This window comes from Pristis pectinata, chromosome 8, assembly GCF_009764475.1.
Source record: "Pristis pectinata isolate sPriPec2 chromosome 8, sPriPec2.1.pri, whole genome shotgun sequence".
Classification (NCBI taxonomy): domain Eukaryota; kingdom Metazoa; phylum Chordata; class Chondrichthyes; order Rhinopristiformes; family Pristidae; genus Pristis; species Pristis pectinata.
The window spans coordinates 17,215,282-17,233,797 of NC_067412.1; the positions used below are offsets into that span (position 1 = coordinate 17,215,282).

General features: G+C 41.0%; 1 protein-coding gene across 1 annotated transcript in view; it reads right to left on the reverse strand.

Moving 5' to 3' along the window:
* Nucleotides 1-18,097, reverse strand: part of shisa9a (shisa family member 9a) — a 205,955-nt gene extending 187,858 nt beyond the window's left edge. Inside the window, exons 1-2 of the mRNA XM_052021270.1 lie at nucleotides 17,238-18,097; nucleotides 1,681-1,805 (exon numbers count right to left, since the gene is read on the reverse strand). Coding sequence (XP_051877230.1) covers nucleotides 1,681-1,805; nucleotides 17,238-17,761 — 649 coding nt within the window. The 5' untranslated portion in view covers nucleotides 17,762-18,097. The remainder of the gene's footprint in view (nucleotides 1-1,680; nucleotides 1,806-17,237) is intronic.
* Between the last annotated feature and the right edge of the window lie 419 nt (nucleotides 18,098-18,516).

Genomic DNA, 18,516 nt, shown 5'->3' on the forward strand with positions numbered 1-18,516 from the left:
ACAAGTAGAGAACCATTTAAACTATCCAGGCAGTTTTAGCCACAATATGGTTTCACAGGAACGCTGCCAAAATAGTATCTGAGAAATGTGTGTACAATGCAAGAAAAAAAATAGTAAATTTAACTAAAGTTCACCTTAGGAACTATTGATCTGACTCATCAGATTTACATCATAATCCATCTGAGTGACATTTTCACAAGAAGATAAGAAAAAAGAGCAGGAGTAAGCTATTCAAGCCTGTCTCACCATTTAATATGATCATTGCTGATCTATGCTGGTCTCAACTCCTCTTCTGTGCCATTTCTCCATAGCCCTCCATTCTTCAAAATACCAAATATTTATCCTCCTCTACTTTAAATTTTTCTAATGATCCAGCTTCTACCACCCACCAGGGCAGAGAATTCCAGAGATTCCCAATCCTCTGTGAGAAGAAACATCTATGTATCTCATTTTTAAATTATTGGCCCCTTATCTTGTAATTATGTCCCCTTGTTTGAGACTCTCCCATTAGTGAAAAAAATCCCAACGTCTACCCTGTCAAAGCCCCTTAGGATCTTCTATGTTTGAATAAGGCCACCCCTCATTCTTCTAACCTCCAAGGAATACAGGCCAAACTAGTCTATCTTGGTGGGACAACCCTTTCATCCCAGGAATTAGCCCGGTGAGTCTCCTTTGTACTGCCTCCAATGTTACAGTATCTTCTTTTTAGAGTATTCCAGGTGAGGCCACCCATACAATTGCAACAAAACCTCCCTGTTTTTAAAGTCCAAACTCTTTGCACAGAACAGCCTCCAATGCAGCATCTTGTCAATGCCTTTTGGAAATCTAAATACATGACATCTACAAGTACCTTTCCATCAACTCTCCCTGTTACTTCCTCAAAGAATTCGAGAAAATATGTGAAATATTATTTATCTTCCATAAAATCATATCGACTGGGTTCAACTATAATCAGCTTTCCTAAATGATTAACTATTTCCTCTTTAATTTTGATTCTAGAATCTTAACAATTATAGCTGTTAAACTTAATGGCTTGTAGTTCCCTGCCTTCAGCATCTTTCCTTTTTTGAACAAGGGGGTCACATTGGCTGTTTTCTTATGTTCTTTCCTTCTTCAGTACTGTCCCATTTCCTTCCTCTAACCAAACAAAACTCTAAGGGGAAACCCGAGTCTCATGTGAAAGAGAGTTGCAAGTTATTCATACTGGGAATCAATAGTGAGACTACAAAATTCACCAAGACCAGACGATCTCAATTACCATTTCATGAGCTTGCAGGATGATTCTCAGGTTATGAAGCAGCCATTTTGGAAATCAGAATGAGATAGAAAATAGGAGCACGAGTGGACCATTAAAGCCCTTTGACCCTGCTTCATCATTCTCTATAATCATGGCTGGTAATCTATCTCAATAAATATTCCTGCTCTCTCTCCATATCCCTTGATACCTTTTTCACCCAGAACTTCTTCTATTTTCCATTTATCTATTGGAACCTATTCAAGCAAACCACAGTAAAATAGTAAGGTATGCAATTTACATTCTTGTCAGGACTAATGACATAAAAAATCTGAGTGTCATTTTTAAAGTATGTATCAGGAAACTCTTCATTAGCAGACTCAACAATCCTGCCATTATCCACAGTTCAACTGTTCCATACAAGCCTGTCAGATCGCAGAACTTACCAAAATTGTTCCTCGAAGTGGTGGGCTGCATGCTTTCATGTTGCACGTGAATTGCAACTTTACCATCTCTTTCTAAGTGACTGGCGGTACACTGTCCCTGTTGTTTCATTGCATCAGTCAGAGCCCTGAAAAGAGAAATATTCTTAGAAATTAAAGGAACCCTTCATTCTCCATGCAGAGCAGAGAACAAGCATCATCCAAGTAAGCAGTACTGGCTTCTGCAGCATTAACGTTGTTGACACAAAGATCAAATGAAAAGACAATCGACTTGAGGTGGTTTCTTCTGGAAAATTCTGCTAAGTTTAGATCAGACGCACATGATATCTGAACATGACAAAAGATATTTTATTATCATTCTATGTATTGCAACTCTTCACTTTATTTTGTTGAAAGAAATGTGGATTAATAGGAAGGGAAGATAGATTGGAAACTGTGGGACTGAGGACACTAATACGAATGTCCAACCACTGACTTCTGCTCTGGTCAGGGTATTGATGCTGATCGATTTCCAAAGCAGCAATTGAGTGACACAAAGACCACGGTATTAGATCTGATCTCCAGATGTGCCCCAGCACCCATTCTGAATTGCTAATCCTTCCAATCCACTTAGAGTGGAAGGGTGCTGAAAACTCACAGAAATTCAAGACCGTATAGCAAGTTCAATGATGCCAACATGATTTTCTTCCTCTGTATGGTAATGGTTAATCCCCTCCATCTCCAGAACTCATGATCTTTAAAGGAAAGCACTAAAATATTAGTCCTCCAGGTTTAATCAAAAATAAAGTGAACTGTTTCTAATGGTTGAAGGGTAGAGGGCAAAGTTTAAGGTCATTAGCAGAAAAGCAAAGACAACATAAGTAAAAGGCGATTAGGATTTGGAATGCATTACCTGATAGGTTATTGAACCTTGATTTGGTTTGTTCCTCCTAATGCAATTGGATAGATACTTGAAGAAAATATTGCAGTGATATTGAAAACGAGTAAATGAGACAGACTAATTGGATTGCTTTTCAAATGAACTGCCACAGACTCATTGGGTTGAGTGGGCTCATCTGTTTCCTGTTATTCTACTATTACAACACCCAAGATATGCCCTGAATTTGCAGCATGAAGAAGGTGGATAAAATGGAGTTCATTACTACATCTATTACACTCTGCAGGAGGTTTACCAATTCATGCAGAACACCCAGAAAAATGTGCCAGTCCAAGTGATGCTGGCAGTAACAAGGAGTCAGGAAGAGTTTCCTAACAGATTAGAGGTTTTAAGAGTGACAGCTGTGACTGGTTAAATACATTCTGTCTGGGACACATATTAACAGTACCATAGTCAATAGTCTTCAACACTTAATTGGACCAACAGTAAAAGTTCCAAAATCTGGCACATGCTGGACTTGACAGATTCCTGTTAATCAAATCTGTCAGTAAGTTGAGAATCAGCTCAGGCCCTCTGCTGGCCGGGTCACACCATCTGCCCAGCTTCATTGAAAAGTGCCAAATAGCTGAGATTTTACTGTATTTTCTGTTGTTCTCCAACCGGCTATTTAATCAGATGGATCCATGTGCACTACCAGTAGTGTGTAGTCTAGTAATAGACGCCTGCATCTCTCAGACTGGTGATAAAGTTGTAGGCCCCTCCAGTGGCAGTGCCTAAATGCACATCATTACCTGTCCAAGTGCACAAAGAGGCAGCTGCACGAACTGACCCTTCAGATACTCAAGTTCATTGCTTTGCCGTTCAAGGCTCCAGTAGAAGAGCCTTAACTATCCTTCTCTTAAGCTTCTTTCAATGCAGAAGTGCCCCTTGGTGAGATTAAGAACACTTGTCATAAGAAGATAGATGCAATAAGTAAACATAGTGGTAAAAAATAGATCAAGTGCTAAATAACGTAGCCAGAAAATTGCCGACTAAAGTTTGTAACTACTTTAATCTGTAGCATATGAGTCATTAAAAATGAGGTGGTGATTTGTCCATCAAAATGACCAAAGGTTTATTGCATGAGAAATCAATCTTCATTACTGTATGACTCATAAAGGCCTTGGGTCAGAGTAGATACAAGAAAGAAGTGTAGCACTCCAGTTTCCAAATATTTACCAGTTCTTCCCTGCCAAAGGGGTGAGTTAAAATCTACTGGGAAAGGAAACGGCCATATTAAGATCATATAGCCTTCAGATACGGGTAGAGAAAAAACTTGCCAATGTTAGTAGTGTAATCCATGTCTATCATTAACTACTCAGTATGCTCTTTCACAACACACACAAAGGATCCCTTTTCTCTTCTAGCTCCTGACTCACTTTGGGACAATGTTCCCCAGGCAGCTTCTTGCCTTACTGGGCCATCCACAATTATAGACCATGAAAATGAATTAATAATGTTATTCACCAGAGTTATGGCTGAACTTCTCAAGAAACTGGTGGAGTTTAGGGTATTGGGTTGTGATCAAATTATATAGTTACTTTAAACAATGGCCAGGAGAGGAAGAGATGATACAGCATAAACTAAATTAAACCAGTGGAGGTTGATTACAGAGAGAAAGTTAGTCCTTTTGAAGAAGTACGGTAAACTATTCATTAATATCTAATGATGAAATCAACTAACTGGAACCTAATAAAATAAGGTGAGAGAGTTTTATTAAATGAATCATCCAGAGATTATAGAAACTAAAGTCAGTCCTAAGGGGAGTTAAGATCAAGGGAAATAAAAGGTATAAAGATACAAGCATCAACAGGAATGGAAACAGTTTGAAAGTGCAAAAACAAACTTGTATCCACATTAGCACACTTGATAAATTTCATTACATATGCTAACAGAAAGATTTAGAATTATTTTGTTTACTGATAAAAATATATTTAAAGATTACAGAAGCTAAGGATAATTTATTTTCTTTTAGTTGTTTGGGGAAATTCTAAGGCAGTAGTAGATAGATTGGGGCATAGAAACTTGGTTTTGAAAAGTTTAATTTGAACTGGAGAAAGCAAAGAGACCGGGGAATTAGTACAGAGCTCTAAACTGTAAGGCATGCATTCTTTGTATGATGGCATAACTCATGGTCTTACTGGAACTGTGATGAAAGACTTTTACAAGTTGCAATAAGATAACTCTTCAGAGATAGGGGTGTTCATTAAAGAGAACATTATTAACCAATTGAAAACTGGAAGGGAGAGAATCCAAGGCCAAATTACAATCCTAAATAGAGCTGCTGGAGAGATGGAAGATCTTCACAAACACATTATCTATGACATAATCCACGATAAGGAGTGGGGGATTTGGACAACATACCAGATATTTATTCCAGTTACAGATGCAAAACATATTACCAAGTAAATAAAACTTCAGGGAGGAAAAATAATCAAGAAAACAAAGATGTTTTACACCCATGATAAACTAATGGGTCATAGTCAGGGAATGTATCTTCTGGGAACATCTATATTGACTTTCAAATTACCACAAGGACAGTTGTCTCTCTAACAGACTATCTGTAGCATGATCAAAAGGAAATGCAAAGAAAAATGCCATATAAAGCAGGGAGTGATGTTTTTATTATAAATGTAGTGTGTGCATCCTATCACAATTTAAAAGTGCAGCAAATAATGCAGTTTCAGAGCCCAAGAGATGCACTTCTAACAAGTCCTGCTACACAAGTCTTGGACTTTGATCTCAGGAAGATACAGTAAAAATAGAACTGGACTTTAAAACAGAGTTTCCTCATTTTTATGAACACCTTGTAAGTTCACACAAGAATTATTGCACTGTGTAAGCCTGATTAAAGTTCTTTCCTGTATCAGTTCCCACAAAGCTTTCAATTCCACTCTGCAGAAAATTGAAACAATAATGAGTCAGTTGGAGAAACTGGATAGCCCAAGGGTGAAAGGACATATTAATGGTTATGGAGAAATAGTTCTAATCCAAAAGCCAAATTTGAACTCTGTAAATTTGACCAAGGTTTATGAATGTTTGCTTGTTGAGAAAGGAAGTAATGTGCTCCCTCAATCTGTCTCTGGTAATAATGGAGAAGGAAAAAAATACCCCATAGTTAGAAAACAATTCTGGATTTTGACAAATTCATCTTCCAAAAGAATCTGCTCTGGTAACAACATCTATCACATCAAATTCAGAACATTTCCAAATGCATACGTCAATGCAGCTGGAAGGCTGCCAAGAGACTGGATGTCTGACAGATAATATTCTAGTAAAGGGAAAGGTCCAATCTGAGCATGATGTGTTGAAGAAAATGTAAGCAGAAAGAATTAATTTGAATGATCAGTTTTCAAAGAGCAGCCAAATTTCTGGGATTGACAATTGAATCTGCAGATATTAAAGCTGACTTTGATTGATGATCTCTTCACCTATGAACATGAGTGCTGGGAATAGTAAATCAGTTAAATGTACTTTTTCCCCCTCGTGAAAGGGCCCTCTAAGAAAATCTAAGATATTAGCATAGAGCAGTGATTGATTGGAGTCGTTCAAAGAGATTAAAAAATACTAATAACCTTTCACATGCTTTGATCATGAGCAAGAGAATCACTTCTCTATAAGTTTTCTCGTACCATGTACCATGAAAAGAATGTGACCTACACCAAAAGGAGGAAGAGGACAGAGACAATTTCATATTTGGACATTATTTTACTAAACATTGCAATGATAGCAAATGGATTACAGGGGTGAAAGGACAGATTGGAGATAATGAAATCTGTATGCTGATCAGGAATCGAGTATGAATGAGGTGAATGGGGGAAAGCACCAGGCAACAACTTGATGGCATTCTCAGCCATGTCACAGGAACAGCCAATTCAAGATGGGTTACAATTAAATCATTTGTTGGTTCCTACATCAAAGACCTTTGAAATATTTGACTGGTAGATGATGTCAGAGATTTTGAACCATCTAGCACAATCTCCTGGTAATGCAACAATTGTAAGCATCAAACATTGAGGGGTTAGAGGTCAGAGGTCTGAGGATGAGCAGGGGATGGGCTTGTAAATAGCTCAAACCTATCTAATAATGGCACTCACTAAGAACTTACTGAATGTGACAAGGAAAACTTTATTAAAAAGAACCAAGCTACTGGTGACAGCAAAATGCAACATGGTGCTAGAATACAGTTTAAACATGTTATATTGACTTTAAGTATGGTTTTGCTTAAAAAAACACTCACTGACTTGCTGTTGTGAACTCTCGCATGGATTGCTGTAGGAAAAGGAAGATATATATTGAGGCTTAAAAAAAAGATTTTGGATTCATCTGCTAGAACAAAAATCCAATGGCTGTGTGACCAGATAAAAGATAGATACACAGGTCCTCCCCGGGTTATGAATGAGCATTTGGGAGACCAGTGGGATGGATGGGGATGGATTTGCTGGTTGCTGCAGGCCTCTTCTGCCAGGTGGGAACAGGGCAGTTCAGTGTGCCTTCTCTCCCTACCACTCCCCCCTGAGCTGCAACAATCAGGGGCTGCGTCGATCTGAGCAGAGCTGGGAGCATTGAGCAGACTCACTCACTCATTCACTGACTCAGTGAGGCCAGCTGGCAGCTGCTCTTCCCGCACCCGCTCGCTCGTCTGTCACAGCTGTTTCAGTGATCCTCTCCCACACACTTTTTGTTTATTTCCGACTTACGAACAGTCCAGGTTACAAACATTTCTCAAGAAGGAAAACCTATCGTAACCAGGTGACCACCTTCTCCTACCCTATCCTGGGGACTACCTGTAACTTTACTGAGATCCTGTATGGTAGGGATCAGATTTGATTTTCTTCATTAGATAGTACACCTTTGACCTCCATGTTGGAGGTTGGAGCAGGTAAACCTGCCTCAGCAGCTGGACCTCGAGACAAATAACTTGTCAAATGAGTGAAAGTAATGGAAGGAGAAATTTTCATTCTATACTGAATTGACAATAGCTAGTAAAGAGATGGAAACAAAAGTTTTATATCACTAAGTCAGACAGCCCAAACAAATAATCATTCCTACCAATGAGATGCTGGAAGAGGCTCTCAAAGCCATTGAGAATTACCAAAACCCTCCAAGCGATGAGAGAGTAGGCAGATTCAAGTTTTTCAGAGGATGGGAAGGCATTCAACACATACTTGATTGAACAGAAGTTGTTGGCTGCAAATTTTAACTGTGGAGATCTGAAGGTTCTTTGATTTGCAGTAGGATTATATGCATAATTCGAGATGCAGGATTGAGGGAGTGTCTGTTGAGAGGAACAGACTTAGAACTGGCAATTGTGTCAAATCTTTCATTATCCAAAGCCAGAGCTGATGAGTTGGATAGTGGACAGCACAATTCTCATGTAGTCAAACAGAAACAGAGAAAGGAAGAACAGCAAGAGTTTAAAGTATGCAAATATTGTGACAATCTGTACAAATGGCAGGAGGAGCTGATGGAAAGGATGCCATAAATGCAATAAATTACCTTTCAATACAGTGCAAAGCGAGAAGGATTAATAGATGGACTACTAGTAAAAAGTAAATGTATAGTCTAGTTCATAATGTCACACAAGCTGGCTACAGCTCCTGTGAGATGCCTGAGCAAAAGTATGATGAGCTCAAAGTCATGACATTGAACTCAGGCAGAGAAAAAATGGAACAAGTGTAGAGGAGGCCAAGTTTTTGCAACTATGGAAATAGAAAGAAGACAGACACAGTTCCAGGTACTTAGAGATACAATATGTAATATCATTCCTAAGACGTTTGCAAGAAAGAATGAAGAGACAAAACAAGTGCTAACAATGTACAACCATGCAACTGATTTACCACTGGACAAAGGCAAGCAGAAAATGGAAGGTCAAAGAACAGAAAGTACAAAGCAGAGTTTTGTACTTCAAGAAATCTGTATGCCAATCCTTCCTAACAATGTAGTCCAACAAATGGGACTGATGGGAGTACAGACAGAGAATCTGATGAGAATACGGGCTACTTTCAGATTCAGGTTCTATATTCAAAGAGAAACAGCTGCTAGATGAATTTGCAGATGTTACTGGAGGAATTGAAAAGCTAAAAAGAAAATAGATGAGAGTAGACAACCAGTATTACATGCTCCAAGATACACTTTAAAAGCGATCGAAGAGAAATTGAAAGCAGAGCTTGAAAGGCTGATGAAGACAGAGATCATCACAGCAGTAGACACATTCCCTCTTTGGGTAGATCAAGCTTGCTGTGTGTAGATAAGCCAAACAAACTGAGGACCTGTTTGGACCCATGTGATGCAGTAAAGAGGAACTATTATCCAGTGGAAGATATCCTGCCAGATCTAAGCAAAAATCCTTAATGTGCTAGTTGCCAAGAATGAACTTTGGCACATAGAACTCAACAGTGGAAGTTCCTTTCAAATGACCTGCAATGCACCATTTGGGAAATACTGGTGGCTCAAAATGCCTATTGGGATCGGCACTGCAATCAAAGAGTTTCAGTGAAGGATGAAAGACCGTAGTGGTCTTGTCTTTGGGGAAGGAGAAACTGTGGCAGAAGCATTGAATTAATAGATGTAAGAAAAACAGTTGAAGAACAACATGTAATAACATGCAGGAACTAAAGTTAAAACTGGAGGAATTTTCATTCATGGGTCATGTGGTCACTACAGAGGAGCTCAAACCACATCTAGCGAAGATGAAGGCAATGCCAAGTCCAACATATATTGTTGGGATTCAACAATTAAAGCAAATTCCTTCCCTATCTGAGTCTGATGTGTGAATCATTGAGACAACACACAAGGAAAGATGTTGAATGGTATTGGGTGAACATCCATGAGCAAGCAGTATAATAAATCAAGTAGATGGTATTGTAGAGCGAGTGCTACATTCTTTAATGACATAAAATAGCTGATATCTGATGGGAGCAGTTGCCTTGCAAAATGGCCAACTAATAGCATATGCAACCTGAGATCTGACAGTCTGATACACGCTACACTTAAAATGAAAAGGAGTTATTGACTGTGGCATTTACGCTAGTAAACAGATGGGAGATGTGTACATGTGAACTGATGTGATGAATCTGCATGAAGCCCCAATGGCTGATTTCACACTTATAGACATATGATACACAGTTGTGTACCAACCAGGCAGCAACATACATCGTGGGCACAATGAGCCTTGTGTAATTTCTTGCAGGTAAGACTTACTGCAGGCACACAGAACTAGCATAAGAGAACCTGCTGAAGGCTCTGCCTATGGTAAAGCCAATGATGAAGAGGTTACAATAAAGTTGATAAAATACTGAAAGAACTGCATGTAGTTGTTATGAAAGGATGACCAAAGAAGCAGCAGGAGCCTGCATGGAGTTTTGTCTCATATTTCCATGTTAAAGATGCATTCGCACTTCTGAAAGATTGATTTTTAGAGGTGAGTCTGATGGGACCAAATTCTATGAGAAGAGAAATGTTAAAGTGCATACACATCTGAGAGAGAGCAGCTATTTGAGGAAAGGTTGTATATCATTATACTGTCCGAGAATAAACACAGAAGTGAAAGACTTCGCACAAAATTACAATGTATACAGGTCTTTGGAGGCATGGCAACAGAGGTGGCAGACAGAGCTTGTCAAATTTAGCACCAGATCTCTTTATGGTTGGAGCCAAAAGCTACCTGGTGACAGTGGTTCATTTTTCCAACTTCCTGGAAATAGACAACCTTGACTCAACCACATCTTCAGATGAGGTTTTACCAGTTGACCTTGCAAAATCTGCAGCTAAATGGGAACTCACAAATTCAGCATTGTCACCACACTAACCACAATCCAAAGGAAAGGCAGAGAATGGTGAAAACACAGCCAAGTTACTTCTGAGAAAGGCAAAAGAAGCACACACAGATTCCTACCTCAACCTCTTGGCATACAGAAACACACCAATGGCAGGGTTCACTGCAAGCCCAGCCCAGCCCAGAGACTAATGAAAAGCTGAACCAGAATAATGCTGTGAGAAACTGCTGGGTTGATGGTGCCAAAAATTCCAAATGGAATAAGCAGAGGAAGAGAGAGGAGGAAAAGCAAACTTCCTACCAAAGTTTAACAGCCAAGGAAATATCACCTTAAACCTGGCGACATGGTAGGTGTTTAACAAAAAAGATAGTTAAAACTACAATCATCATGGTACATATTGGTACCAATGACCAAGATAAAAAAGGATGAGATCCTACAAGCTAAATATAGGGAGTTAAATTAAAAAGTGGGACCTCAAAAGCTAGTAATCTCAGGATTGCTCCCATTGCCATGAAGCATGAGAGTAGAAATAGGAGTATATATTGGATGAACATGTGGCTGGAGAGAAGGTGTAGGGGGGAGGAATCAAGATCCTTGAACATTTGGGACCAGTATTGGAGAAAGTGGGATCAGTACCAAATGGACAGGTTACACATACATAGGTAGGACCAGGACCAATGCACTTGGAATAGTTGGGGGTGGAGGGAGTCTGGGGATGGTAAGTATTTGCTAGTACCGACGGGGAGAGTTTACACTAGAATGGCAGGGAGTAGGATCTTGAGCAGAGCAAGAGAGGAGCGAGAAACAAGGAAAGAAATAGAAGACAGGAAAGAAAGAAACATCAGTGGAAACAAGGACAAGAGGCAAATAAGGCCATAGGCAAAAACAGCTAAGATTGATAATAATGCGAAAAAGACGAGTGTAAAGGCATTGTGCAGAGCATTCACAATAAGGAAGAGGAATTAATGGTGCCATTAGATATTAATGGTTATATTGTTACTATTACGGGAACATGGTTGCAGGATGACTAAGGATGGGAGCTGAACGTTTAGAGGTATTCAAGACTTAGGAAGATCTGGCATGCACAAAAAGGAGGTGGGATGGTATACTTAGCAAGGGAAGAAATCATTGCAATGGTCAGGAAGAACAATAGCTCAGAAAATCATGATGTGGGATCTGTTTGAGTGGAGCAAAGAAACACCAAGGGACAGGAAACATGGTGAGGTTTGTCTATAAGCTCCAGACAGTAGAGGACGGAATTAAACAGAAAATTAGGGACACATGTAGAACTACAATAATGGGTAACTTAAATCTATATATAGATTGGTCAAACCAAATTAGAAATAGTAATGTGGAGGGATTCCTAGAGTGTGTAAGTGAACCCATTGGGTTTTTAACCCAATACATTGAGGAACCAAGTAGAGAACAGCTAGGATTTCATCAGTTCTAATGAAAGGTGTCAAACAGGAAATGGTATCTCAGTTTCTCTTTCCACAGATGTTACCTGAGCTGCTGAGTACTTCCAATATTTTCTGTAGCCATTTTGATTTTCAATGTGCTATCTTAGACTGGATATTGTGCAACGAGAAAGGAATAATCAACAATCTTGTTATCTGTGGTTTCACTCAGATGGAGAGTGAAATAGCTGAGTCAGAAACTAGGGTCCTGAACCTGAACAAAGGAAACTACAAAGGTATTAGGCATAAGTTTGCAATGACAGTTTGAAGAACTTTACTAAATAGGTTGATGGTGGATATGCAATGGATAATATTTAAAGAATGTATGTATGAATTATAACAACTATTCATTCCCATTTAACTCAGCTGTAGCTTATAAAGGAAATTAGAAACAGCAATAGTTTCAAACCAGGGAAATACAAAATTGTGAGAAAAGGCAACAAGCCTGGAAATTGGGAGCAGTTCAGAATTCAGCAAAGGAGGAAGAACACTTAATTGAGAGGGGAAGTTGGAGTATGAGAGTAAATTTGCAGAAACATAAAAATTGACTGTAAAAACTTGTAAATTTACTGTAAAAACCGTAAAAAAAATTCACCATAAAAAATAAAGATGTGAAGAGAAGCAGGTTGGTGAAGACAAATGTAGGTGTTCAACAGTCAGAAATGGAGAATTTATAATTGGGAACAAAGAAATAGCAGAATAGTAAACACATACTTTGATTTTGCCTTCACAAAGGAGGATGTAAGCTCCAAGATATGTTGTGAAACCAAGGGTCCAGGGAGAGGGAGGAACTTAAGGAAATCAGTATCTAGATCCCAAATTACGAAAGGAAGTGGTCCTGGAGATAGTGAATGCATTGGTGATCATCTTGCGAAATTCTGGATGACTCCCTACAAACTGGATGATGCAAATGTAACTCCATTACTTAAAAGAGGAGAAAGAAAAAAAAGCATGAATTACAGACTAGTTAACCTAATATCAGCAGTGGGTTAAAAGCTGGAGTCTATTTCAAAAGATGTAATAACAAAACACTTGGAATGCATTAATGGAATTGGACAAAGTCAGCATGGGTTTATGAAAGGGAAATCATGCTATACAAACATACTGGACCTTTGGAGGATACAACCAGTAAAATACATAAGGGAAAACCAGTGGACGTGCTGAATTTGAACTTTCAGGAGACTTCTGATAAGGTTCCATGAAGGAGGTTAGTGTACAAAGTTAAAGCACACGGGATTGGGGGCAATATGGACTAAAAATTAGTTGATGTAAAGAAAACAGAGATTAGGACTAAATGGGTCATTTTCCAGGTGACAGGCAGCAACGACTGGGTGCTGCAGGAATCAGTGTTTGGACCCCAGCTGTCCATAATATCAATGATTTGGTTGAGGGAACTAAATGTAACACCTCCAAGTTGGCAGACTGCACAAAGGTGGGGGGAATATGAGCTGTGAGGAGGGTGCAAAGAGGTTACAATGTTATTTAGAGAAGTTGGGTGAGTGGGCAATGCATGCATGGGTGTCCTTGCACACCAGTCACTAAAAACAAACATTCAGGTGAAGCAAATGGTACATTAGCAAGAGTACAGGAGCAAGGATATCTTGCTGCAATTATGCAGAGCCTTGGTGCAACCCAATGTGGAGTTTTGCGCGTGGTTTTGGTCTCCTTATTTGAGGAAGGATGTTTGTTTCGTGGAGGGAGTGCAACAAAGGTTTACTATATATTCAAGAAGGAGGTAGATAGATTAGTTAATGCTGAAGGAATCAAGGGATATGGGGAGAAAGTGAGAATGGGGCGCTAATGTGTTTGATCAGTTACAAACACGTTAAACAGTGGAATGGATCCCAAGGGCTAAAAACCCTACTCCTGCTCCTGTTCTCTATGTTTCTATCTCATAATATTACAACTGTAAGCATCAAGTATTGAAACTGTTGCAAAGATGGAGGAAGACTGTAATGTAAGCTTGTAAATAGCTCAGGCATATTGTGACAAGATTCACCACAGACTCACAGAAGATGACAAGGAGTACTTTATTAAAAAGGAAGGAGTAGCATCTGGTGACAGCATAAAACAACAGAGGACAGAAAAATATCCAAGAATGTAGAAGATCACCCAAGTAATATCAATGGTGACCAGGTTTGAGTAAACATCTTGGAAAAATGATCAGAAGCTCAAAAAGCAGTTTAAAAAAAAACTTAGTTCCACCCATGATTTAATTGTGATCTGCCTGATTTTACCGCCCTTAGGAAAAGGACGAAATTAAATAGTGCAGATTTAAGGTGGCGCCTAACTCTGGAGCGCAGATTACATCTCACAATGATCAACAACCAAAACTACAACTCATGTCGAGATAGTAGAGCAGAGGTCTGTATTTGCTTGCAATGGGATACCAGACACAAATGGACAATTTTCCTGGAATGGTTTGTTAGATTCTACCAGGAGAATTGTTTTACTCAACTCAGCTCATAAACAAGCCCAGGTATCCACAAAGTAAAGGGGAATTTGAAATCGAATCAACAGACTATAAAAAATCTATTCCGAAAATTGGAAGATCCAGATTAAGTTCTACAAGATCATCGTGCCATGTAATTGGCAAATGAGATAACCCTAACAGCTAATGGAAAGGCAGCAGAAAATAAGGAATGTTGCCTGAAGAGTGTATTCAAAAGCCACATATTATCCTTGCGATATTTCTTAGACTGTGCAATGTCGGTCATTTATAAAGTTGAGTGTAATTTAATCGATGTTGCGTCAGCCCACTGAGTAATTGTAAATGAAGTGGGAGAAGTGTGGACAGGTTACTGGGAGAGTACACCATGTTGGGAAGACATAAGAAACTCTAGAGAAATGGAATAAACATCACGTCAGCTGGTTGGTAATGACTTGGGGGCCCGTTTTACTTTTCTTCCTCTTGTCCAAGGGTGTCGCACCCAACTTCAACACACCCCCAGTTCCATGCAAGTCGAAACCAACCCCCAGCAGATATTGGACCACCAAGGTTCGGGGACTGAATAATTCAGCACCACAACAGATACTCAGTAAATCATGCGAAACTGGGGTTCATTATTATTATAATGTCTTGCAGATTAGCACATAGACTCCACCTAGTGGACGATAGGTGTGGAATGGTTTAACTTTCTTGGTTACAAATGGGATGAAAGAGGGTGTCATAAGCAGACGACTGCAAGTACTGTCCCACAACCAGCTGGATGTGACAGTTTCTGGCTTTCCTCAGAAGGACAAAAACAGAGGACAAGGACTGCACAGGTTCAGTCCATAAAGTTCAGTGCTGCCAGGATGGTCTTCCTATAAAATGTGACCAACAGAGGAAATGAATTGTTAGATCAAATGAACCGTAGAATGAAACCCCTGAAATAATTTAAGTCATTTACTGAGTCTGTGAGGGAGGATATTGTTGGATCTTTCTTGATGCAAGAAGCAAATAGTGGGAACAGCCACTGTCGGCTGCAATTACCTTCTGTGGCCAAGGCAGCGAGTTAGGAAAGGCTTTGGACAGTGTTGGAAGCGAACTATGGGAGACAACATTTGCCGTTTCTCTGGCAAGCGGCGTCATGGTTTGACGTTCAGATGAGAGAAATACAGCGCCTGCTAGCGATCTCCGCTTGGATTAACCCATTAAATCCATGGAGATTCAGGTAGTTAACCGGTCGCAGTGAGAGTTAAAGCAGCAGCTCACTGAGTCAGGCAGCATTCAGTAATGTGTGTGTGTGTGTGTGTGTGAGAGAGAGAGAGAGAGAGAGACAGACAGACAGACAGACAGACAGGTAGCGCATGTCTGCGGGTCAGCAGCAAACGTCCGAAACAAGTTGTTCATCGGACCCAAGTGGCTCGTTCGTTCCTCGTGTTTTGGTGCAGGGCCCGGCGCCAATGTTACAGCAGTTTCCAAGGACATCGACGCACCCGTGTATGTGACCATGGCCACTGGCACGCTGTGCGTGAACGCACGCATATGGCGGTGCTGTTGCGAAACAACACTGGGGTTACCAGAACTACAATTGATAACTTCACTGAGTAACAAGCAAAGTGGCTGACAGCACGATCCAGAAATCTAGTCCTGTCATTAAAACCAAGTAGAAATTGTTCTGTGCCTCTGCTTTTAAGTCCATCCCCGTCTTCAGTTTGGATTCCAATGCATTTCACAACAGAATTTCAACTGGCGTTTCATCTCTAACCCAACAAAGACTGCCTCGTTATTTAAAAGAATCTTCCACTCGCAATCTCACCTTTCAGTAGCTTTTCCAGCACCTCACGATGCTCTGGACAGATTGTTTTTGACACTATTATGTTTCCATTTAATAACAAGACAGTTCTCCTTCAACCTGAGATAAAACGCCAGATAAATTCTCTCTACCTTAGCGACACATTTCGCGATTGTCCTTAGTGAATTCTGTCCGGTGACTCGGTAAACACAACTCCCTGGGCAATGAGGATGTATATGTTGTATGCACACGCATACGTTAGATATTATTCGATTGTTGCTCATCTTAGACAGAAACAGCTGATACTGACCATAGAAAGGGTTCCCTTTGTGCATTTAACGGTTTCCACGATTATGGATATCCAGAAACTCTCAGTCTTGCAAAATGCACAAAGATAGATTTGTAGGCATTCCCGCTAATTCAATCCGGATAATGTTTTACTAAGAGTACGTTCTAGATGAGACACTAAAGCTGCTGGAGCTAGGGGCTTTGGTAATGTTTCGAAGCCGGGGCAGAGCCGCCGTCTACGCTCTGAGCAACAGGTCTGTCCCTGTGGAGTGCCTTTAAAGACAGGAATATCAATCGTTGGAAGGCAGGGTTTTCACAAAAATTTATCTTTAAAAGTTGATTTATCTGAACAACCTATAAAGCGTCGTGGACCTGTTTCACAAAGTGCAAGTTTATGTTTTCCAAAGTATTTCCGCGATAGCAAGTTTAAATATAAAAAAAGAGCATCTGAAAAGATCACTCCTTGGTTGTTTCTACGTAATAAGAGAATATTTGGTGTACCCAGATAATGTTAAAAATGCAATAACTTGGGTACAAAGACATTAACAAGAACAATAGGATTCTGAAGAGTCATTAAAGTGCGCAGAAGGTAAGGCAACAGTGTTGTGTTTGTGGGCCTGTTGAAATCAGCCCAGGTATACCATTAAACCTTACAATTGTCAGCTCATGCTTTGACTATTTCAGTTTATAACAGCCACCCATTCACTTCAGATCCTTCCTCATAAGCGGGATCCGTGAGAAAGTGTTGATTCATTGCACTGCAACCTTAACCAGCCAAATAGTCACTGGAGGACGGGACAGTGTCATATCCCTGCGCACCTTCTACTGGGGGGGGGGGGGGGGGGGATGGAGGGAAGGAGGGGGGGAGGGGTGTGTGGAATGAATCTGACAGGCTCCTTACCTGGAGACATTCAGTTCTCGCTGAGGTCTCTGCGATTTCTCCAGTCCAAGTTTGGTGAAAATACCCACCAGGACCATGATAGCCACAACGCCACAAATGAAATAAACGATTAAGTTCGTTTTATCCCTGGCGTGATCAAATGTACTTTCGTCTGGTCTCTGAGGGAATTTGCTCGCATTCGCCCAGTTCGGAGTGTCATAATTGGAGCAAATGCTTTGGTCCAACTTGGACTCTTTGAACTGGCAGCAGTATCTGTAGCCACATGTCCCACAGCAGTACTGGTAGATACTCGTGTTGCAATTGAAAGCTGGGTCGAACTGACCCATTACGTCGTAGTAGCCCCGGCACCGGTCAGGTTTCGGTGGCATCTCGGGGGCCCCCGGTTCTTTCGAGGTGTTCTGGCCGGAGACCACCACAATGCCCCCCAGCTGCTGGCCGCTCTTGCCCTGGGCCATACAGTCCAGCACAGGGCACCACAAGCCCAACAGGTCCAGCAACAAGTAGCGCATTAGACGGAGGCGCATTGTTCTCGTCTCTGAAGCACAGCGGAACTCAGGGTTCAGGCGTATCTCTCGCCGAGCAGGTGTGAACGCCGCATCCTAGCCTGATGCGCAAGGCGGGGTGGGAGGAGAAGCGGCTTCTCAAGTTGCGGGTGGCTCTGGGGCTCCAACTTACACGTGGACGTGGAGAGTGAGAGCGGAGCTGGGTGCCTCGGAAAGGCTGCTCACTCCCTCGCCTTCTCGCCGTTCACAGTGACACGGTGCCGCTCCCCGCTACCCCCCTCGCACTCGATCCAGGTGCCATCCGCTGCTGCTGGATGTCAGACTCAGGATGAGCCAAGCCAAACAAGCCGGACTCCAAGCGCGCAGTGAGAACTGGTGCCCGCAACACATCCCCAAGGCGCGATCGTCGAACTACAGCGGATCACTGCGATTCAGTGGACCTTATCGCCTTAAAGTTGCAACATTCATCGTGTCCCTTCGCCTTTTCAAGTAGATGTGGATTAAACCCCATTAACAGCTCCGCTTCGTTTTATTATCTGTTAGGTGAAGCATCTACTCCTCGTTCGGCTCGGGTTCAATTCACTCCATGAACCGGACTCCGGCATCTGAAGTGTCTGAAATGGGACTCCGCAGCTTTAACGCGGGCTTGGAACGGCACCGAGTAACTAACTGTGGTCCTCCCAGTTACAGCCCGGCGAATGAAGCTCAGGGGATTGGGAATTAAAGGGGCAATGCCTATGTTGTTGTGAATATGGGTTTATTTACATTTAACAGCC